Genomic DNA, 23,355 nt, shown 5'->3' on the forward strand with positions numbered 1-23,355 from the left:
TTATTAATTTTCTGAATACATAATCCACAATTAATTGAAAGAGTGGAAGTGTTTTAGATTTAACAATCCATAATCATAATGAAATTTGAGAAAATGTTTTGAACTAGGAAATGTGTAAGGTAAATGTATATTCTAAATTACATACATAAATCAAAGTTAATAATAAATTTGGAAGTAATTTATCAACAAAATATATTATGAATTATACGAACTAAAAGTTAATACTGGAAATAAGTTCTAAAATATATTATTTTGAACCATTACTTTCGAATTGAACAATTTCAAATTACAAAACATACATAATCCGGAGTACTTACAAAATAAAAAAAATGGTGAAAGGTACAGTGACAAACCAATAAAACAGTAAATTACAACTAAAAAATTCTTCTTTTCCGCTACGTAATCACAAAACAACAGCAAAATGCATAAAGAACTACCGAAAAAACTTTCAATGAGCTCAAAAGATGTTGAAGTACTTGAGGTATTGGGATGCATGGGACTGAGGCGCTGAGAAAGATAGAAAGAAGGAAGAAGGGGAAAAGTTATTAGGACTTTTAGGATTTTTTTACTAAAGAATAGAACCGTATTTTCATATTTCTTATGGAAGTGCCACAAAAATATATGGAGATGCAGGAAGAAGCAGTCCTTACTAAATGGAGAGATCCGAATACGGACTAGGGAAAGGGCTTCAGGCAGGGTATGAGTATTTTTTATTGGGCCGAAAGGGCCCAAGTGTAGAGGAAAATCATGAGGCCATAACCCTGTAATATTTGGACTGGGCTGAGATATATCTATACTTCATAATCTTACTATTAGCATGCCTACAACGTTATTTACACTAACAATGTTTGAAGTTACCATTACATCCTACCCTTTCCCCTCTTCAAATTTCTCTTTTTTCCTGTGAGAAGTTCGTCATTTTTTTCCGTGTATCAGTGAACTTAACTGAGAAGTTCCCTCTTTTTCCTTTTCTTTCATAGATTTAAGGAAAGTTTCCTATATTTACTTCTTGTATAGAAAAAAACATAATTTATAAAATAAACACCTAATTATAAAGTTAAAATTTTCATGGATGGAAAAAATTAAGGAAACACGTTAAGAAGTTAGAAATACCGCTATCCATTATTTTCAAAAGCAATTACATGACTATATTTAACTAGATTTAATTAAAACAATAAAATATTCTTTAATATTTCTTTATAATATGATATAATATTTTCATATCGCACTTTTTCATTAATCTTCCCAAATACTTCCCTTATATAGTGATTTTGGATGAGAACAATAATTACTGATTTATATGCTTTCAGGGTTTTTTGAGTGTGGAAATCGCTGTAAAAACGCATCTGAAATTTTGTTGTTGTTGTGTATACGCATCTGAATTCTAAGGATTATCTCTAGCAAAGCAGAAAAGTTATGAACTGAACCTCTGAGCTATTTCATCTGCAACTTAATTAGATAGAAATACAATTTTGTAACCAATAATAACGACACTTTTATGAATTAAAACATGAAGTTCTTTCCACAACCACCCAATTTGAGGACGATCGGGAAGAATTACAAAAATACAAGTTAACGTACGTCCAATAAATGAAGAAATGAGGTCCAAGAACCTAATTAATATTGATCCACACTTGTCATAATTAAAGAGGTTCGTGGATCTCGCCATCTCTACATATACCCACATCTATCTTCATGATTCCTGTCTTGTTCGTCTTCTTCACTCTGCAACAATTTCTCCTTGGTGCCTATCACACATGCATATCACAAAAGCTCAAAACATATAAAATTTGGAATTAAGATTTTAATAACTTCATGAAACATTGGTGTGTGTGAGAAGAACATACCCTATCCCACAGAAGCGGGTCTGGCTTTTTGTGCACCTCTATTTTTTGAAGCTGAGAAGGATCAGGCATCTGCCAGTGACATTCTGGATGAGGAACGAGATGTCTTTCATATTCAGTGAGTGTCTGGTTCAGTGTGGAATTGAGTTTTGCCTTTGAGAAGTAAAACACGAAAGGCTTCTGACACGGGTTTCTGCTAACAGGGCGAGTGTTGAATGCATACGCAGTGTAATCTGCTCTTCTATACCAATTCAGGAATGTTCTGGAAGGCATTTCCATCTCCCTCTGTGTGAATATCCCGCGAAATATTTGAACAGCAAAACCCCACGAAACTGAAATGGTCCATTTCCTTTTCTTGTCGTAGCAAATGGATTGCTGAACGAGGGATGCTGAGTCAAGCTTCATTGGAATGGTAAGCCTTTGAAGGGCTTCTACTCTGGTAGCATTCGGGAAGATTGGCTCAACCACATCAAGGTGGTGCAGTGACACCAATGGAGTCACTGGGTGAGCTGCAAGAAGCCCGAACAGGTTCCCATACACATCGTACTGTTTCAACAAAACAAGGCGTGTCAGTGTAAGAGTTTGCTTCAACTCATTGTGCAAAAATCAACGTGAAATTTTATCAGTGGAATGCTTGTTCACCAAATAAATAATTTTTTTTTGCAATGTGACTGTTATTAATCACACCTAATCAGTGGAAAAACAACAAAAGTCCTCATCATATAGTGTGGTGTTGCTTGCTCAACTACCCAAAAACTATACTGATTAAACTCAAAATATAAGGTACCTAAACTGTAACTCTATATATGAAGCCCTTGCAACGAAATGGTAAAGGAAGAGTGTTTAGAAAGCTATGCAAATTAGAAAACAACATAGAAGAGGTACAAAGTTGGTCACCACCCACCGTCCCATAATGGATCGTGTTTGTTTGCAAGAGATTTGCAGTTAGATGCAAAATATCACTTTCAAACTAATCAAGTTCAGTAGCAACTGCTTTGGTATATAATGTAATACAATAACTAAAACATTTGACAGATAGCACCCAACTTACATAAAAGACAATCCAAACATACTCTATTAGTGTTTTTTTTTCCAAAGCAATCTTCTTTAAAAAGTGTGGTACGTTTTCTTAGCCAAATTTAAATATCAGTTGAATTGTTTGTAGAAGACTGTTTTTAATTTTCCGTTGGTATTGGTTATATGTTCTTCAATGTTTATAATTTTATATTATATTAGCACTTTTAATTTTGGATGATGATATAACATGAAAAACATATTAAAATAATAGTATTGAAGTTTGTAACGTATAAAAAATATAGATTTACAATATATCATTACTTAAAATATATCCATAGTGTTTACAAATGAAGGTGTTAACAATTTATTACTCTTCTAACAATACATGACTGGATACATTATTTGATATCATTTTAGTATTTTGTTTCATGGCAACTTCATTCAATGTTTAATATATATATATATATACACACCTGGATTTTTTTTACATGATTTATCCATAAATATATGCGTATATAGTACTTTTAAAATAATTTTTAGTTAAAATATAATTTTAACTAATTTATATTAAAGAAAAAATGATAAAAAATTAAATAAATAAATTGAAGTATCTTAAACAAATAAATTGAAGAATTTGAGAGATATTGAAACTTATCTCATTATATTTAATATCGATTAGAGATTTTAAGCATTGATTATAATAATTACATACTTAAAAATAATAATTTATTTAATTCAATAAATATTGAAATATTTAATTTGATGTAACATTTTTCTATCTTATATATTAAATGTATACCTTAAAAAGTACAAAAGTTTTTAAAAAATATATACTGAGGAATTTATTTCGGTCATCAATTTAATGAATTATTTTTGTCTAATATTTTTTATCTTTATATTTTAACCAATGCTCTCAGCTATACATAAGGTTAGTAAAATAGTTGACACTGTCTCAGATCAGAAAGGAAAAATATAAGATGATGTATCTTATTTTCAGAAATAAACATAAACTAATAATACAAGGTGGATATATAATATTTTTTAGGATCCAAAGTGCTTCTCTAGAAACTTTTTTATTAAATAAAAAATAAAAGGTATTAAAAAAAATAGTAAAACATGATGTATTTTCCTTTCTTGTTTTTTCGCAGTTAAAGTTACTCTTTGTTTTTTTTCCCTATCTGTGCAGGTTTATATACAAAGGTTCTATTTATGATAAAAAAGTTAAACTTTTTCTATTTAAAAATTTCCACACACGCTAATTAATTCAACCAATCTAATTGATGAATTTACTAAAGAAATTGAAATGAAAAAAATCATTTTAAAACTAACCTATACTTATTTCACTTCATTTTTTAAAAAACCTATAACTTTACTTTCAAACAAATGTATTTGTTGAAAACTAAATAAAAGCTACCAAAAAAGTTAAATGTATTTAATTTGATATATGCATAACCTGGTTGTAGAAATAGAATAATGTTTTAAGAGTGTTGATATGTTGACAAGTAACCATCAAATTATAATTGAAAAGAAATTTTTTTATTTTATTAAAATAAAACAATTTTAAATTTCCATTGATTAAATACAATTGTGAAAGTATATTTTTCATGTTTTAAAAGCAGTTATGAGTAATTTGTATAGTAGAAGTTTATTTGGGAAATAAATTATAGTTAGAAAGAAAAGAGAAAGATATAATGCAGACCACCGACACCATTGAGATAGCTTTGTACTGTTGTGAATAGCAGTAAAATGGAAAGTTGTAGTGTTGTATCTTTCACCACTTCTCCCTCCCATTGCTTTCTCCTTTCTCCATCACACTCATTCACTTCTCAACAAAACACATCAACATTATAAATCCCCATTCCTATGCCATATCATTTCACGAGTAACTGTGTCCCAACTTTTTTTAATCAAATTTTCTGTCAACTATTTTAACCTTAAATATAATAAATTATTTTGAAATAATCGTTTTTAATTAATTTTCCAATCAATTCAAAGGGTCTTGTAAATAAAGACTGATTGGGTAATATTTAAATAAATAAAAAATCTGAAAAAATAAATAAATATGGAACATTTTAAAATACTTCTATCCTATTTTTAGAGCTTTTTAAAGTTACTGTTGTTTTATATATGGACAAAGTTTCGTTTCCCACAGTAAATAACACTATTCGAAACCTTTATAATGATATTATAATATTTTTAATTAAAAATTAAAATAAAATAATTAAAATACTAATTTATTTGCTTTTTAAGAGTATGTTTTTACTGTAATGTCAAGTAGCAGGGTCCTTTATATATTCATGTGTTTATTTTGAATAGATTACATTAAAGTATAATTTTAATCGTACCTTGTGAGGATGATCAATGAGATAAACTTAACAAAATCTAGTTTTAGAAATATTTTTAATTTTATAAATAGTCTAAAATCATTTTTTTACATTTGGTTAAATACGGGCAAGACCTAATAAATTTAGCTTAAAACTTAGAAAAAACAAGTGTCTTATACTTGAATTAATTAATTAATTATGAAAAAGAAAAAGAAAATATTTTATTGATAATAATATATTCACAATCTCAATTTTTTTATAAAATGAGAATACAACTCCTAATATTATTATTTTAATATTTTTTTATATCATTTATAAAATTATTTTATATTATATATTTATTTCTAAATTCATATTAGTAATTTATTAGTAGGGGAGAATTAGGAAGAAACCTGGTGAAAGCCGATTTCCTTAGTGAGTGGAACGCCGAGTTCAGCCATGCAAGCTTGCATTCGATCATCGGAGCCATAAAGAGCAGGGTACCGCTGAATACAACGGTCCTGAATTTTGCTCAGAGCTTTGGCCAAGGGGTAGCTGATGGCGAACCCACCTCCGCCGTAGGCCATGCCGTACGAGAAAAATATGTTCTGCAAGTGACTCTCCGACAAGCTCCCAATGTAGTACATGTGGTTGTGGTCGTACTTGTTCAGAATCTTCAGCAGGTTGTCGGTCACGAAAACGGTGTCGTCGTCCCCCATGACGAACCACCGGACGTCCTTCAGCCCCAAACGCAGCGTTTCGGTGACGATGCGGGAGATCCGAATGGCGGAGCGGTGACCCAGCTTGTTGGTGTAAACGAAATTGGAGGTGTCCGTGGAAACCTTCACCGGCGGCAACCCTTCCTTGGGGTCCTTCTTCACGTGATCGTCCAGCCACACCACTCCCCTCATCTCCTTCTTCCTGTACCAAATCTTTATGTAATTCTTTCTGTGCTCCCACAGCTTTGACGACGCCGCGATTCCGAACACCACGTGACGGAGCTCCGTTTTCTGATTCCCCGTTCCGGTGCGGGAAGCGGATGAAGATTCTCTCTTCTCCGTGACGTTTGCATATGGGATAGAGGAAGAAGAGAGGTGGTTGATGATGAAAGGCGCGTGGTTGCAGGCGCCTGAGGAGGTGGAGACAAGCTTCAGAGTGTAAAGCATGTAGGTGAGCGAAACGAACAGCATTAGCCATACCATAAGCTTCTGTGAGGCTGAGGATCGTGCCTGCGCCGGACATCGTCCCTGATCCCACGTTACTTTCTCCAAATCTTTCATTCTTCCACTTCCCTTACTTAACTTCTCTCCTCTATAAAATAATAATACAAAATATATTGAGAACCTTGTATACTCTGAAAAAAGATTATCAATGTATATTTTTCTAATGAATAATAGAAGAAAACAATGTTAATAGTACGTTCGAGATACGGAAACACAGTAGGAGGTAAGGAGTGAGTTTTAATGCAGTTAATTTTGAGGAAGATGCAGGAAATTACCGAGTTAAGTGAAAGAGAATGAAGGTAGAGGAGCATGCAGAGGTAGCAAGTTCCTCGATAGCAATACCAACCAATAGTTGTAGTTATAGAGTGAGTAAGAGTGCGTTGGGGTGATGGGTTTGTATATATGCAGTGGCAATGGGGAGAGTGAATGAATTAGATAAATACTCGTTATCGGAGTTAGACAAACGTCTACATTTCTACTTTCATAAGCTTCCTACACATGCCATATATGACAATTAGCAATTTTCACTTCTCTTTGTTTTTACTTTGCTGGGGTTAAGTGCTTAACTACTTTCCATCCAAAGCAACACACACTACTCTATCATCTACAACTCCTTATGGTAAAGTCCTTCCCCTTTGTCTTTTTCTTTCGTTTATCTTCTTTATACTGCCCAACTGCAACACATAACAAAATTATTATACCAATTCTTCTTTTTAACTTACATCAATTTATGTTCAACAATATCTCAATTAGTTTATGAAATATGAAAGATCTATGATTCTCTCTGACCATGATAAGTGATAGACAACATATCGTTAACAATATAATCGTGTGCTTCAAATTTTCATTTCGGACGAGACTTCTTTTCTATTTAGCAATGTTTCTTTTCTTGATAAAACCAGAGTTTCTTATCCTCAAAAGAAGTCAAAACCTTTTAAGGAAAAAAAGAAAGCAATCAATTTCTTCCAGCAACTAATTGTTGCACATACATAACACCTTTTACGTAGCACTTACCATGCTGAAGTTAGTGGGAAGAGATTTTCTGCTGATTTCATTCGACTAGATGATATATAACCATATAGTTATTGCTAAATAGTTCACCTTTTTCACCTGGTCAACAGGTGTGGCTGTCATCGAATTAATTTTTACATACTATTTTACAATTGTTTTTAGTGTATAAATATTAATGCATTGTGATTGTCTTTTTTTATCCTTTAGAACAATACAGAAAGCCACGTTGTGATTGTGTTTGAAATTATTTGTTAACTCCTCATCTTGTAAAACTATGCCTTTTATTTGTGCACCTGTGAGTTGTGGTTTTCATGATAGAGAATATGTATAACAAGATAATGCTTAAGGTGCATCTTTCATTAAATCAATGAGTTTAATTTGTAAATATTGTAAGAATAATAAATGCATTTTCTTAAAGTCAAAAGGTTTTCTTTATTACGTGTTAATTTATCGTAAAAGTACTTAAAAATCTGCATGATACTTTATTCTGTCTCTCTTCGAGTTTTTTTCCCACTGAAAAGCTTTATAATCTATACTATTCATTTGTCTGAAGTAAATTTATCTTATAGAATTTCATGAAAAATGCTGATGACATTCTGTGAATTGTCACAACTTGCATGTCCAAGCTGTAAACATGCATAAAGCAGAAGCAGAAGCAGATGACTAATATAAAACGGTATTTATTTTTCCTTTAATGTATAATACAATACTGGGAACAACATATAATAATGAGAACTTTTACCCCACTAAACCACGATGAATTGTACATGTTTTTGAAAAACATAGTAAACATAATTTTTTAACTTTTTATTTTAACTTTTATCTAAACTAATTTTAGCGAATTTATTTAATTTTGTTCTTGTTTACTACTCTCAAATAAACTCTCTATTGTGTTTTGCTAACTTGTGCATCCTATAAGCGCAGAAAAAAAGTCTTAAGATTAACGTCTCACTATCATATGACCATCACGATCGGCGCAACAGAACATTTCAAGGGGTAGTTGTGTCTTGCAGATTTAGCCCCTCTAAAAGTTAAATATGGGCCTATCTTTCCGTGTGGACAATTGCTTCCTGCACTCGATCAATTGTGACTGGCATCCGACATTTTTCTAAAAATCCTATTATGCCCTTGCCTTCTTCACTTTTGAAAATATTGAATGGTGAGGTAGAGGAATTTTATGGTTGTGTGAAGCTTTGCTTTGAGTTGCAAAAGAGGAGGTTACATTCATTGTTGTGCACGGACATTCAGTGTAAGCTTCCACTACAAGAAAATCATGAAATAGAAACCAATTTTTAGAGACCAAAATAATTAGTTGCAATAGTAACTAAAGTAGAGACCATTTTATAAACTAAAAAAAAAAATAGTTTCTAAATTAGTTTCTATTATTTTCTATTATTGTTAAATAGTTTCTAAATTGGTATCTAATTAGCAACCAAGGTTTTAGAGACTAAATTTAGAAACTAAATAATTGGTATCTAAAACCTTAGTTGCTAATTAGATACCAGTTTAGAAACTATTTAACAATAATAGAAAATAATATAAACTAATTTAGAAACCAATTTTTTTTTAGTTTCTAAAATGGTCTCTAGTTTAGTTTCTATTGCAACTAATTATTTTGGTCTCTAAAAATTGATTTCTATTTCATGATTTTCTTGTAGTGTTCGCTTGCCAAGTTAATGAGGTAAGTAATCCATTTTCAGTCGTTTCTGGTTTTTGTTCGAGCTCAGTTGGTCCCGAATATCGGAATATGGAATTCTGTTTTTTTTTACTACAGATATTAATATCCGAAAGTCAAATTTTTCAATACGGATATTAATATTCGGAAGTGTGGTTCGTTGCTTCCGGACGCTCATGTCCGTAGTTCATAATTGGCTTACGGATGTACATATCCGAAAGCTAACTATTGATATTTTTTTTGTTATGGATTTATTTATCCGGAAGCTAAGTGTTCATTTTTTTTCAACAGCCCAATGGATACAACAGAGTCATACATGGGAGTTTAAGGGGAGATTGATGTGTGGGATGGATTAGATGATGTTGATCTAGAGCAGTCAATAAGTTATAACACATTAGATAATGAACACAGGGCACATGAATGTAGTGAGGCATTTTCTACAGATGAGGTATGGTTAATGTTGGGTTGTGAATGCTTTTATTTATGAATTATTTTAAAATTTGGCATATGTTATTGTAGGTATTTTGTGATCGAGATGAGCTGTTAGAGTGGGCGAAAAGTGTTGGCTATAGTTATGGGTTTGTTATTGTTATATTAAGGTCGGATACATGGACGAGCCAACGAGGAAGGATGACCTATGTATTGTTAGGTTATGAGAGAGGAGGTAAATACAGATGGTATAAAAAAGAAGTAGATGTCAGTCGAACGGGAAATAGGAAGTGTGAGTGTCCTTTCAGATTGCGAGGCAAATCAGTCAAAGGTGGTCAAGGGTGGATGGTTGAATTAATTTGTGGTTCTCACAATCATGACTTGACAGAGACAATGGTGGGTTATCCGTATGCTAGAAGGTAAGTATAGAGGAAAAGGTTATGGTTGAGGATATGACTAAAACTTCGGTGAATCCAAGAAATATTTTACTAACCATGAAAGAGATAAATGAGAAGAATGTGACGACGATTAAGCAGGTTTATAATGCAATCACTGTTCACCAAAGATCACAACGAGGTCACATAACAGAAATGCAACAACTGATGTTGTTACTGGAGCGAGACAAGTACGTGCATTGGTGTAGGTGTGATGAGGTCTCTAATATTGTGCAAGATATATTCTGGACACACCCAAATTCAGTAAAACTGGTGAACTCATTTAATATTGTCATATTAATGGATAGTACGTACAAGACGAACAAGTATAGGATGTCGTTACTTGAGGTTGTTGGGATTACATCTACAGGTTTGACTTTCTCCGTTGCATTTTGTTTACTAGCAGCAGAAAAGGAAAATAATTTTTTTGGGCCCTTGACAGACTTAAAGGGTTGTTTTTGAGAGTTGATTCATGCCCTAGGGTGGTGGTATGTGATAGAGATGTTACCTTAATGAATGCAATTAGAATGGTGTTTCCTGAAGCTTATAATTTGCTCTGTCGATTTCACATTGATAAAACTGTGAAAGCAAAATGTAAAATGTTGGTGCATCCAAGAGAGGCATGGGATCAAGTAATGGACGTGAGGGGATCCGTTGTGGATTGTGATATTGTTGAGGCCTTTGAAGATCGTGTCAATGCTCTTCGAGTTGTCTGTTCTCCATGGCCTATATTTGTTGATTATGTGATGGATACATGGTTACGTCCACATAAAGAAAAAATTGTCAAGGCATGGATAGATAAGGTGATGCACTTAGGAAACACAACAAGTAACAGAGTTGAGGCGACACACTGGAGTCTAAAGTCTTTAGAATTCGATGGGGGATTTATGTTTCTGCTGGGATTCCATCAATAAGATGATTATTTTACAACATAATGCAATCAAAGATTCATTCCAAAAGAGTTTGCATGTGGTTTGACATCGGTTTAAGGTTACAGCTTACAAAAAATTGTTAGGTTTTGTATCTAAATATGCTTTGAACCTTTTTTCGAAAGAGCTTGATAGGGTTAAATCAATGGGGTTTGATAAAAGTAGGTGTGGATGCAGTCTTACATGTACTCATGGTCTTCCTTGTGCGTGTCAATTGCCTTCATTTGGTGTTGGTAGCATACCACTTAAATCAGTACATGTGATGTGGACTCGTTTAAGCTTTGAAGACATTGCAACTGAACAATCTTCATCTGAGTTGTCAATTGATAAAGAGTTTGAGGTCTTCACGAAGCAGTTTAAAGAGTTGGATGTTGCAGGTAAGGTTAACATCAAAAGTAAATTGCAGGAGATTGCCTTTCCAAAGAAGACATCTATTTACGCAAGATCATAAGGTGAAAACAAAAGGTGCTGTAAAGATGTCTCGTCCTACCAAATTCATGAGATCAACTAAGCGAATCCCTTCTTATTTTGAACATGTGGATTTCTTACACTCACAACATGATAGTTGTGCAAGCAAAAAAATCTAATGAAGAAAGCTTACCAGAAATTGTTCCAGCAAAATGTATTCCTTTCCTTGATCAGTTCCCTGTAGGGTATCATCCATATATTGTTGATGTTGTTGACGTTAAGGCTGATGGCCATTGTGGCTACTGTGCTGTTGCTGCCCAATTGGGAATGAGAGAGGAGTCAATGAATTTGTTAGAAAAACTAAGTTAATGGAGACAATAATATGTTCAACTCTTTGGTGGTGATGATAAATATGAATACTTGAAGAAGTCACTTCTAGTGGAACACATGTCTATGGTACCAACCACTAACACCATTTCATTTTTACATTGCATTTCTTTATTTAACTTTGTTTCTCAATTGTACTTGCAGGCAGGAACAGATAAGTGGATGACAATTCCAGACATGGGATATGTTATTGCAAATCGGTATAATGTCATTCTTGTTTCTTTGTCCATGTTACAATCATTGAGTATTTTTCCTTTAAGAACCCAAGCACCAAGTAACTTCCGTCATCACCAAATCATTGCAATTGAGCATGTCCACGGAAATCATTTTGTGCAGGTATAAACTAAACCAATCAAGATTTATGTGCTAAATTAAGATTTATGTACCTTATATTTATTACCTTTATAGGTCAAGCTCAAAGATGGTTGTCCAATTTCACCTACGGATATATTGTGGGAATCACATCGTTATCCGGCGGCCCAAACTTGGTCAACATACTACACTAGCCGGATACAAGTTTATACCCAACTAATGTCCATTAGATGATATTTGTAATCATAACATTTGTAATAGATACTTAATGTTTAGGTTTATGGATGTTTAGCGTAATTGAATGTACATTTGGAATGGTTATGTATTTAGTACATTTGAAATGGTTATGTATTAAGTACATTTGCAATGTTGAATAGATTTTGGAGCTGTCCTAGACAATTATGAGGAGCATACGGATGGCCATATCCGGAACTCAAATTTTAGTCTACGAATAAAAATATCCAGAATTCTAAATGTTGTCTATGGATAAAAATATCCATAAGCCACAACTGTGCATGCGGATAAAAAAATCCGAAAGTGTGTGAGGTGTCTACGGATAAAAATATCCAGAAGCCAGTGAGGTGTCTATGGATGTCAATGACCGGAAGTGAGTGAGGTGTCTACTAAAACAGAAGTAACATGAAGCAAAAATCGATAAGGTTCAATTATAAAATCCATATTGAAACATATAAATAAGGTTCAAATCATGGATAAAAATATTACATAAAAAAGAAATCCTAATACATTATCCAAATACATTGTCAATCATTCCTACGTGCATGTCTCCTGACATAAACAACTTTTTCATCAGTCGCTCCTTGTGCTAACATAATGGCTGCTTGTATGCCTTCCCAAACAGGGCTGCCCTCCACGACATCGCCATGATCAAGTAATGGTTGCAATGTCTCTGTAATTCTACGACAAATACCCTACAAGCATGAATGACATACTATTAGAAAAAGATAATACAAATTAATACGTTAACAAGGTTAGAAGCATGCCAGAGCAGAATGTGACTCCTCAGGATGACTTGGCACTGCTTCATGATCACATGCATCTGAGGGTACCGGTACAGGACGGTCATCCTCATCCATATTAATCACATATGGATGTGATACAGATCTAAACCAAGCAATGTACTCTTGAACGCAAGCGTCGGGATGAGGTGCTATGGCATAGTCATGTATGACATAATCATTGAAATGTAACCATCGACGGTCCATTTCATTTGTATCCGGATGACCATGTCCAAGTACAGATGGGTTGCGATGGATGATCTGTGTATAGCCATAATGACGCAGAACACGTTTTGGCATGTGCAACTGTGTCCAATTTCCAAGCCTCGAATAACCACAGAATAAGGAAATCCACTCGAATGAACGTTCTTCCCTGTGCTCGTTCTATGGTCAAAACCGAATGGAAGTTGGTGTCAATGTATCCAACTGTTATCGAACAACAACAATTGAAGTACCTTTTCCAGCATCATATAGCCTACATCGAGGTTGATCTTCAGAATACAATGTTTGCATACGTCTCATCCCTATAGACGGGAAGTGCTCATAAATCCACCCCTGCAACAATGTCACATAACCAGCTAGTTGCTTAGTGTTTGCATAACTATAATCTCCTAGTTGCTCATACATGTGAGTTAGGACAGCTGCTGCCCAAGAATATCCCTCGGTAAGCCTCAAATCAACAAAAAATCCAAGATAAAACACACTGACTGATGTAGCATTCTTGTCCGCAAAAATAGTGCAAACGACAAGGTGAAGTAAGTATGCTCTGGCAGCCATAGTCCACTGCCTCCTTGAGCATGCGTCTTCATACACATCTCTTAACCAACTCAGGCGCACATGAACTCCCCGGCAGTGTCTTGTTTCTTCAAATGCAAGTGCACGGTCAACACCGAGGAATTCTACCAATAAATCATTTGCTGAATCTGAATCTAAGGTTTCCTGCGTGTAAAAATGACTGACAATGGGTAAATGCAACAAATTTGACACATCATCAAGAGTGATGGTCATCTCCCCAACCGGTAAATGAAAATTGTTTGTCTCTGCATGCCACCTCTCTACAAAAGCACACATCAGTCCTTGGTCTAAACTCTCATAAATAGCATGAAGCAGACCACTTAAGCCAGAATATTCTACAGCAGCCTGTATGCGCTCATGAGTTGCTCCTAACTTATTTATCTTCCTCCCATGTGAAATGACCTTCAGCTCACCACAATCCTACAATAATCAACATATATAATCAATAATCCAGAATAGATAACAAATACAAAAAGTTATTTTTCATTACTTACCAAACCATCCCACAACTGTTTGGCTACATGATGTTCATAATTAACAAGTAAGAACTTATCCAATGGCCCTCCTGGATAGCCTTCATCATCAACTTCAACTTCTTCTTGTTCAATATAATCTTCAAACTGTTCATTTGGAATTGAAGTACTAGGACCACCCCGTTTTCTTCTAACCGATGCAGTTGGTCGCACACGATCCAAATTAGAACTTCCTCCACCTCTAGTTCGCACCATCTTACATTTCATAAAAGTAACATTCAATCTAACATATATAAAAAAATTATAACACATATAGTTTAAAAATATCCATAACCCATTATTGAAGTACGGATAAAAATATCCGCAAGCCACTATTGAAGTGCGGACAAAAATATCTGGAAGCTAATATTGAAGTGCGGATAAAATAATCCGAAAGCCATTAGTGAAGTGTGGATATAAATATCCGGAAGTCAATATTGATCTGCGGATAAAATTATCTGGAAGCCACTATTCTACAGCAGATAAAAAACTGCGATGAAGGGTACCTTGACTTCTTCGACGATGGTTTCCTCTACCTGTGATGATGAAGCTCACTCACGGCGAAGCAAACGAACAGAGCGAAGGTGGTTGACGGTGTTGAACGGTGGCTGACGGTGTCTCCCTGCAGCTGCTTCACGCACAAAGGAAGAAGAAGAACAATAGGATTGGGTGCTTACATTGGGTGCATATCACATTTTATGTATTTTTTAATTTCATTAAGGGTAATTTGGTCTTTTCGTAGATATGATTGGGTACTAGTTAAAAAACATCGGGTGTAGGGAAAATATGCCTTTCGAGTGTTGGCCTGCCTGGAAGATGGTATATCCAGACCCAAACGATATACTATGGGCCCAAAAAAAAGGCTTGACAAACCATGCGCTAACCCATGGAGACTGCTTCTTCCTGCACCTCCATTTGTTCTTCTCTCACTCCATAATTTTTTTTAATTCCAGAAATGTTTTTGTAATATTTTAGATTACGTAATTTGGAATTTTTTTCCAAATTCTTAATTAACTTCTGAATTATGTAATTCAGAATTTTTTTTCAGATGCATGATTAGTTTCTAAATTACATAATCCAGAAGTCTTTTCTAATATGATATTAGCTTCCATATTATGTAATTCATAAACTTTTCGGATTAAATAATCTAGAAGTTACTCTCAAATCCAAACTTCCAGTTATATAATCCAGAATACCATTTTTAAAAATATATTCTGGATTACATAATCGGTAAGCTATTTCGACATCCGATATTAACTTCCAGATTAGATTATGTAATTCAAAAAATATATGATTTTTTTAAATTGATTTTGGATTTTATAAATCTATTTGAGTGACAAAGCAGAATAAAAAAGTATTTTAACGTTCTATAGTGACACAATGCAAGAAAAAATAGTGCCGGTGATCATACTAGAAGTTTTTAAAATGTATTAAGCTTGCAAATTATAATGATTTAACATTTTTATAGGCCGCTCTGCATTGTTTCTAGTAGCCAATTAACCTTGATGGTATTACTATTAATTAAGAAACAATGGATTAAGTGCACAGCATAGGCTAGAAATTGAGAAAAACTCCTTTCTAATTGAGTGTACATTCAAAAATGGGGATTGCTAACGGAGAGTGAGAGAAAACAATAAAAAGCATGGAACGAAAGCTACCTAAAAGGGAATACAACTCTAAAGGAACGTGAAGAACTAGTAGAATAAAAATTAATGGTGCATAACAGCAACTAGATTTTCCTCGGAGAATTGAAGCCGGAGGAAGAAGCTCTGGAAATTACAGAGATGATTGAATGAAAAGCATTAGCCGCTATCTTGGACTTAATCTGCCCTCTTTTTGGAAGTGGCTTTTGGCTTCTCAACCTGTTCCTGTTGGCAAATTCAGCAGCTGAAACACGACCCATTCTGTTGTTCATTGTAAACAAACTGGTCTTTTGAATGGAGGAAGCAAATAGTGTTTGTGTGAAGAGGTGGATAAGAGGAAATGGAAGGTTGCAAGGAGTTTATATAGAATAGAACCCCGAAAAACTCTATCGATAATATATTATAGTTAGGTAACAGAGCCGTGGGAGAGTGATGCAAATGAATATTGGGAAAGAGGGTGAAGAAGCACTGTCTCGTTGGTGTGAGTTAGGGAGCATGCCAGCTATTTTGTCTTACCCTATAAAGATTCCTTTCCTCTCAACGCATGACAAGTTCAGCGTCGAATCCATATCTTTGATTTTGAGTGAAACAAAAACAAATGTTCAAGGTGTATATATACTCGTTAATATAGTCTCTCATTTTTCTCATTTTCTTTCTCCCTTAGAAGTTGAGGTTAAAGACAATTTCAATACATTTTCCTTTCTTAATCTACTAAAATAACTTTTAAAAACAAAATCTTAAATACATTTTCCTTTCTTAATCTACTAAAACAACTTTTAAAGACAAAATCTTAACGAAAAACTTAGACAATATGTTGAATGCAGACGCTAACAATACACTTGGGAACATATACTATATTATATAGTTTCAAAGATATAGGGTTATGTTCATTTCAGCCTTCACCACGAGTAGGAGTGATGAACACGTGCGGGTAAATCAGTGGGATCTTCAACCAATGCTATCTTCACTATTCGCTTGTTTCTTTCCTTGGACAGATAGGTTTTGTTGACATTTGGCGCACCAATTCAGGGAGCATGTCGCATTCTTTTGTGGCTGCATCAGTTTCAGTGTAACTACAAAATTAGCTGGCTGTGTATATTTATATTACTATAGAGCCTTCAGGTCAAGCAAATATTAATAAATGATGGTATGTTATTTGGGAGTGTATGAAACATTTTTCATGTCATTTATATATACACATGATGCGGTGTCACATGGTTATAAAACTTGTTTTGCTGATATAAAACACGGCCACCGTGCACAATGATATACAAAAACAAAAGAAGGTTGGTACCCGTTTTATGTTAATTTGTCAATGTTTCTGTCTGATATGTGTTGAATTAGTGTATTTTGTGACGGTTGACTGGATGGTGTTTGCTTGACCGAAGTTGTATAGTATGTGGAAGATTCAGGGCTGCCTCCTGTTAGGGTGGACAGAAGGACATGGACAGATAGAAATTGTCTCTGCTTCTTTCCTTGCAGAACATCTGGACGTGACTTCTCAGAATGTAGTTACTCCTGAGGCAATCAATATCGAGGTATAAATTGTTATATATACGACTCACTGCTATATATTTACGTCTTATCTGAAAAAAAAAATATACTTAAACATTCTTCTTTAAATAAACATATAACTTCACTAATAAATAAATAAATATATATATATATAACTTTAAATGAAGTATAATTTCATTATAATTTTTTTTAGTCACATACCTCCTTCTTAGTCGCAGTGTTAAGATAAGTTTTTTATTCCATTTTGCCACCAACCAACCACTACAAACAATCCCATCACTTGAAAATTAATAAGACACTACTCTCTCCAACATACTTAGAAGGTTATTGATGAAATTAAAGAAAAGTATGGAGGTGTAGCATAGAGATATGGAGGTGCAAGGAGAATTTGCCGAAATCTAGGGTTTGGGTTCCTGCTGATGTTGACTAAGCAAATTAGGGTAGTTTCTTCTTGCACCCCCACAATGTTATGCAAAGACAAAACAGTCATATTATATTTTAAAAACCCTAAAATGCACTTAAGACCTGAAATATTCTTTTCTTCCTTTGTCACTCAACGACACCGTTCCATTCCTCTCTCAACGAACTCTATTGCCTCTCCAAGGACTCCATTCCTCTCTCAACGACATCGTTCCATCTAGTGTATCTGTTGGTGGGAGAATGGTGGTTTCTTTTGATGAGTTACTAGATAAGAAGGTAAGTATTTTTTTTCTTCTGAATGTGCAATTTCATTTTTTCTTCGAATTTTCGTTTCTGCAGTTCATACGTATTATTTCAGACAATGTAGTCTGATAATTTTACAGAATAAAGAATTTGTATTTGTTTTTCCACATTTTGGATTATGGAATCTACAAAAAATCCCGGATTGAGGAATTAGTAAATCTTTTGGATTGGTGAGTCCGGTAAGAATTTCAAATTGACTCTTTTGGATTGGTGAGTCCGGTAAGAATTTCAAATTGACTCTTCTAGTAAAATTTCGAATTGACGCGTCCGGTAACCTAGATTGGTGCTTCTGGTAGTACATAATCTCTAAATAGCAGTGTTAGGGACTTCAATATTATGGAGTATCTTAAGTTTCCCTTGGAGTCAAAAGGGGTCTTACCTTTCCCCCTCATCTGAAAAACAAAATGATTCACTTCCGGATTGATGAATCCATAGCACACTCCTGGATCCCGATTTCCGATAACCACAAAAACACCATAACTACCAATGCTCAAAAAAAACTTAATTCTTAACTCTAGAAGCCAAGCAACACTTCGACAATGCAACTCACTCCTCCACCTTGCTCCGTGCAGCTAAAATTACTATCCACCAGTATCTGAGATGAATGAAGAAGATGGACAGTGTCAAACAAACTGCACCACGGTGCCCTTTCTCAAATAAAAGGCCAAGGCTAGTTTTGAAAATTATAAAGTTGTGGGGGTGCAGGAAGAAAAAAGTAAGGATGCAGGAAGAAGAAGCCGTAAATTAGACTAGTCCAATGTATTGGGCCGAGGCAACAGGCTATGGGAATTAGACTTGGATCCAATCTGAAAAAATAACACAATTATTATTTATTTATTTATTTTGACTTAGATGTGTCGTGTCACGCCGAAGAGAGATGGAATAAACTGTTCAATAACTATACTAGTTTCGTAAATGGGAGCAATGAGAGAAAATGATGAGAAGTTTGCGAATCAAAATAGTGGAGGTAAAATAGTAGTAGAAATAGTTCCAAGGTGGACAAAGATGAGATAACATATTCTTGGATTTCATGTCAAGTCAGATACAGCAAAAAAAATGAAGCATCTAAGCAAACTTGGACTGATTCTTTGGTTAAAGCTAGAGAAAGCTTATTGTTCTTTTCCTCAAATAAGTCACATAAGCAGAAGGTATTAGTGTCTGTGAGTTGCCATTGCTCGTCAATGGGAATGTTTACATAAGAAAAAATTACAAATGGATGCTGTGATCAATTTACCAACCAGAACTCCATGCCATTGGCTGGGAATAGACTCCAACGTCACAAAGAGACTCGCCATCAGGTTCCCCTCCAGCAGAACAAAATGCTGCTTCCACCCAGACAACATGGAGATAAAACGACACACCACCAAGAAGAATGTCCTAAACAATTCTTCGGGTAGAAACAGAATTTTAGCAATGGCATCAAAGAAAGATCCCAATTCTCAGCAAAATTCTCTCTCTCCAGCAGAGACTGTAGATCAGTACTTCGCAAGCATCAACGGCAAAGATCTGGCACAATTGGACGAGTGCATATCCGAAGATGCTTGCTTTGAAGACTATGCCTTCACCAAACCATTCCAGGGAAAGAAGGTTTGTTTCTGAACCATACAAAATCTTACCAAAACTAAGCCATGGTTGATTGCAAAGAGTAAATAGCTTTGCTAGATATCTAAAAATAACATTGCAGGAAGTAATGCGCTTCTTACAACAGCTTACTGAATGCATGGGCCGGAATGTGAAATTCAGGGTGAAACATATATACGAGGGAGATGATTTAACTGCAGCAGCAAACTGGCATATGGGTCATATTTCTTTCCTACATTTATAAATTTTTTCGTTAATATTTAGTGTTTTCTTGAGAAAGAAATGCTCAAGAGGTTGGTCATAATTGTGGTATGGCAGAATGGAAAGAGAAACAAATCCCATTCACAAGAGGTTGCACCTTCTTCAAGTTAAGAAAATTAGGAGTGAACCTGATCATTTGGTAAGTAGCAAAATATTCCAGTCTTTTGTTTGTGTAAATCATGTGCTCACAATAAAAGTAAATCCAGGAGAGCTGAGGTATTGATTGAATCACCTATCAAACCAGGAAGAATAGTTTTGGTAAGCCCCAAAACGTGAATTGGTTCTTCCTTAGTATTTTTATCCTTTATGCACAACCATCTCATATCTGATAATCGTATGATACTTTTGTTTTTTTCCCGGATATGTTTAATTGGCGTTTCCTCTTCAAAAATTCAGACCCTATTGAAAAACGTGACTTCGACATTTGACAAATTTCCAAATCTAGCTGAGTGTAAGTCATCGTTCCTATATTTTACAATTCCTTTAAACTATCCAAAAAAATTCAATTAACATACACATGTGCATGTTCCTGCAGGGTTCTTGAGAAGCCCTCATGTAATACTAACATGGATATTGAAAGTTTACAATATATTTATAGCATCTTGGCTTCATCCTCTCCTAGATGGCTACATAAAGCTATGGAGCTTCTTTGTTCGATTACTAAGCTCTGCAATCACTCTAGTGTTTTTTATTTCTAAGACTTTCTTCAAGTAAGAATCACCTATATTACATCTAAGAACTGCTTGCACCAGATGGTTAGAGATTGTCACCTTCATCGGTACTCTCCATAAACAATAGAGCAACCAACGGTCCAATAACAGGTGGCAGTGGTGGAGGCTTGCTATAGGCGACTATTGGGTCAGCCATTTCTATCCTCGTTTTGCTAGCTTCATTCTCCTCTTGTGTCTTAGGTGTTGAAGTCGCCAATAATCCTGTTTCACGCATAAAATTATGTTTAATAAATAAGTTTTCTTATCATATAAAGCTCCCGCAGTTTAACAAGTAACAAACTAACAAAAGCTTCCAAAAATAAAAACAAAATAGTCAACGTATTCAATACAATCTATACAATACAAAAGTAGAAGGCATCAACAATACCCCGTGATCCATTCATCGAGTACTTTCGCCAGAACCTGCATTTTGCAGGCAGCACGAGTGCAACAGAACCCCGCATTTTTTCTACAGCTGCCGTCCGTTACCTGAAAACATGCTTTAGATTTATGAATAATCCATCGTGAGAAAAAACACGCAACTGGCAGAGATAACGAAAAATTGATGCATATCAGTTATTAAATGAAATGGCGCATACAAGTTTTATACAAGGTTTCAAAAAAAGGTTTACGATCACAATTTTTTCTACAAAATTAAGGATCGCAGCCATGTACTAAGCAACAATAAGATTCTTCGCACTCTTTAATCTGAAGAAGTTTTATTAAAAGAATAGAGGAAGAGTGTAAAAAATGAAGCGGTTTAGAACATAGGAGATGAGGAGCATAAAATTGGGTAAAATTAAATGAGAAAATAGGAAGCTTGGTGGAGTGTGTTTGAAGCAATGATAAGAAAACTTACAGAAAATATTGAATCTGGATTTGGAAGAAGGAGAAGAGATTGGACGAAGAATAGGCGGCAATCCAATGGAAAATAGATTGTTCCCGAAGTTTCTATCGCTCAATTTCATTTTATACACTCATAAGCGTTTTTTTGTTTTGGAGAAATTGGAAGAAGCTCAACAATTTGGACTGGACTGGACCACTAGCAGACTAACACAGCAGGCCCATGCTAATTGCTATTCACCTCACCTCCCAATTTCAACTTCCAACTTACTTGTTTTTTTTTTTTGGACGGAAGTTTCTCCCTGCACCATATATTTTTTATATACACCCAACATAAAATTTTAAACCCACATTGTTCTTGTTTGTTTTGAAAAAAAAACTGTAGAGAAGTGCTTGGCGTATATTTTGAACAGGACTGTTTCTTCCTGCACCTCCATACCTTCTTCTCTCACCTCCATATATTTTTGAATTTCCAAAAATGCTCCTTTATAATATTCCGGATTATGTAATCCGGAAGTCATTTTTCAAATTTGTAATTAGTTTCCGGATTACATAATCTGAAATTCTTTTTCATATGCATGATTAATTTTCTGATTACATAATCTGGAAGTCTTATTTAGCTTCCGGATTATATAATCCGGAAGTCTTTTTTCAAATGAGTTTTCATATTACATAATCCGGAAACTACTCTATGGGAGTGACATAGGAAGGATAAAATTGTATTTTCATGTTGTGTATGGAGGTGGCAGAAGAAGATATGGAGGTGCAGGAAGAAACAGTCTTTGAACAGAGTTGGTGGTGTAGTGGGTTGTTGTGGAGAGAAACTTTCATTTTTAGTAGGACTGTTTCTTCCTGCACCTCCATATCTTCTTTTGACACCTCCATACACAACATAAAAATACATTTTTATCCTTTTTAGTCACTCCATAGACTAGTTTTCAGATTATGTAATCCGGAACACATTTGAAAAAAAGACTTTTGGATTACATAATCATAAGCTAAATAACACTTCTGGATTATGTAATCCGGAAAGTAATCATACATCTGAAAAAAAACTTCTGGATTATATAATCCAAAAGCTAATTATAAATTTAAAAAATAACTTCCGAATTACATAATCTGAAATATTATAGAAGAATATTTTTGGAAATTTGAAAATTTATGGAGGTAAGAAAAGAAGGTATGGAGGTGCAGGAAGAAAGAGTCTTTTAGTAGTAGTGCAGATTGTTCTAATGTAAAAAAACCGGTCACCATACTTTTTTTTTTGGCTGAGATATCATCGGATTCCAATATCCGAAGCTAGCATATATGATTCTGATATTTTATTTATTTGTATTTTTATTGTCACCAAAAAATATAATAAAATTTCATTAAAATATTTATTTGATTAAATCATTTTTTTTCTAATTCATTTATTAAATAAAATATCTTTTTTATGATTGTATAATGACACTATGTCAGGCTCAATACTAAATCAATTGTTGTTGGAATGAGATTCTCCTTTAGATAAGAGTTGGGGGTATTTATAAAGTTAAAATTACTTAAGTGAAGTATTTTGAGATAATTGTAAACAAGAATTTAAAATAAATATGATAAATGGGTAAGTTTATCTTTAATTCTGGTAAATCGGTATCTAACATTAAGTAAATATGTCATATATTTTGGGTAGATATACTGAATATCATAATTCTTGTTACTGAATTTGAAATAGGTATGAAGGGAATGTATATATATTACTATTAGGCAACTTGAAGAGCTTCTTAATTAAGAAAAATTGTTACTGA

At 34.2% G+C, this 23,355-nt stretch overlaps 4 protein-coding genes across 6 annotated transcripts; 2 read left to right on the forward strand and 2 right to left on the reverse strand.

The window, feature by feature from the left end:
* Nucleotides 1–1,418: 1,418 nt before the first annotated feature.
* LOC137809693 (uncharacterized) lies at nucleotides 1,419–6,796 on the reverse strand. Its single transcript, XM_068610788.2, has 4 exons — nucleotides 6,663–6,796; nucleotides 5,578–6,475; nucleotides 1,848–2,390; nucleotides 1,419–1,748 (listed from the first exon to the last, which is right to left on the reverse strand). The coding sequence occupies exons 2-4, from the start codon at nucleotides 6,442–6,444 to the stop codon at nucleotides 1,644–1,646; spliced, it is 1,515 nt and encodes a 504-aa protein (XP_068466889.1). The 5' UTR covers nucleotides 6,445–6,475; nucleotides 6,663–6,796; the 3' UTR covers nucleotides 1,419–1,643.
* Nucleotides 6,797–9,074: 2,278 nt separating this feature from the next.
* Nucleotides 9,075–10,850, forward strand: LOC137809363 (uncharacterized). Its single transcript, XM_068610486.1, has 4 exons — nucleotides 9,075–9,079; nucleotides 9,485–9,521; nucleotides 9,593–9,921; nucleotides 10,418–10,850. The coding sequence occupies exons 1-4, from the start codon at nucleotides 9,075–9,077 to the stop codon at nucleotides 10,848–10,850; spliced, it is 804 nt and encodes a 267-aa protein (XP_068466587.1).
* A 6,574-nt stretch (nucleotides 10,851–17,424) lies between these two features.
* On the reverse strand, nucleotides 17,425–21,696 carry LOC137811448 (uncharacterized). Of its 2 annotated transcripts, none has more exons than XM_090298581.1 (4): nucleotides 21,588–21,696; nucleotides 21,117–21,217; nucleotides 20,789–20,950; nucleotides 17,425–17,456 (listed from the first exon to the last, which is right to left on the reverse strand). In XM_090298581.1, the coding sequence occupies exons 2-4, from the start codon at nucleotides 21,190–21,192 to the stop codon at nucleotides 17,440–17,442; spliced, it is 255 nt and encodes an 84-aa protein (XP_090154707.1). In that variant the 5' UTR covers nucleotides 21,193–21,217; nucleotides 21,588–21,696; the 3' UTR covers nucleotides 17,425–17,439. The 2 variants fall into 2 exon arrangements, with proteins under 2 accessions (XP_090154707.1, XP_090154706.1); XM_090298580.1 differs by lacking the exon at nucleotides 17,425–17,456 and adding an exon at nucleotides 20,111–20,250.
* Nucleotides 19,217–20,994, forward strand: LOC137811445 (uncharacterized). Of its 2 annotated transcripts, none has more exons than XM_068613206.2 (6): nucleotides 19,217–19,763; nucleotides 19,861–19,975; nucleotides 20,076–20,157; nucleotides 20,225–20,276; nucleotides 20,415–20,469; nucleotides 20,554–20,994. In XM_068613206.2, the coding sequence occupies exons 1-6, from the start codon at nucleotides 19,389–19,391 to the stop codon at nucleotides 20,730–20,732; spliced, it is 858 nt and encodes a 285-aa protein (XP_068469307.1). In that variant the 5' UTR covers nucleotides 19,217–19,388; the 3' UTR covers nucleotides 20,733–20,994. The 2 variants fall into 2 exon arrangements, with proteins under 2 accessions (XP_068469307.1, XP_068469309.1); XM_068613208.2 differs by having other exon boundaries at nucleotides 19,316–19,763; nucleotides 19,885–19,975.
* Nucleotides 21,697–23,355: the final 1,659 nt, after the last annotated feature.

The sequence above is a fragment of the Phaseolus vulgaris genome, chromosome 2, assembly GCF_051622355.1.
Source record: "Phaseolus vulgaris cultivar YP4 chromosome 2, ASM5162235v1, whole genome shotgun sequence".
Classification (NCBI taxonomy): Eukaryota; Viridiplantae; Streptophyta; class Magnoliopsida; order Fabales; family Fabaceae; genus Phaseolus; species Phaseolus vulgaris.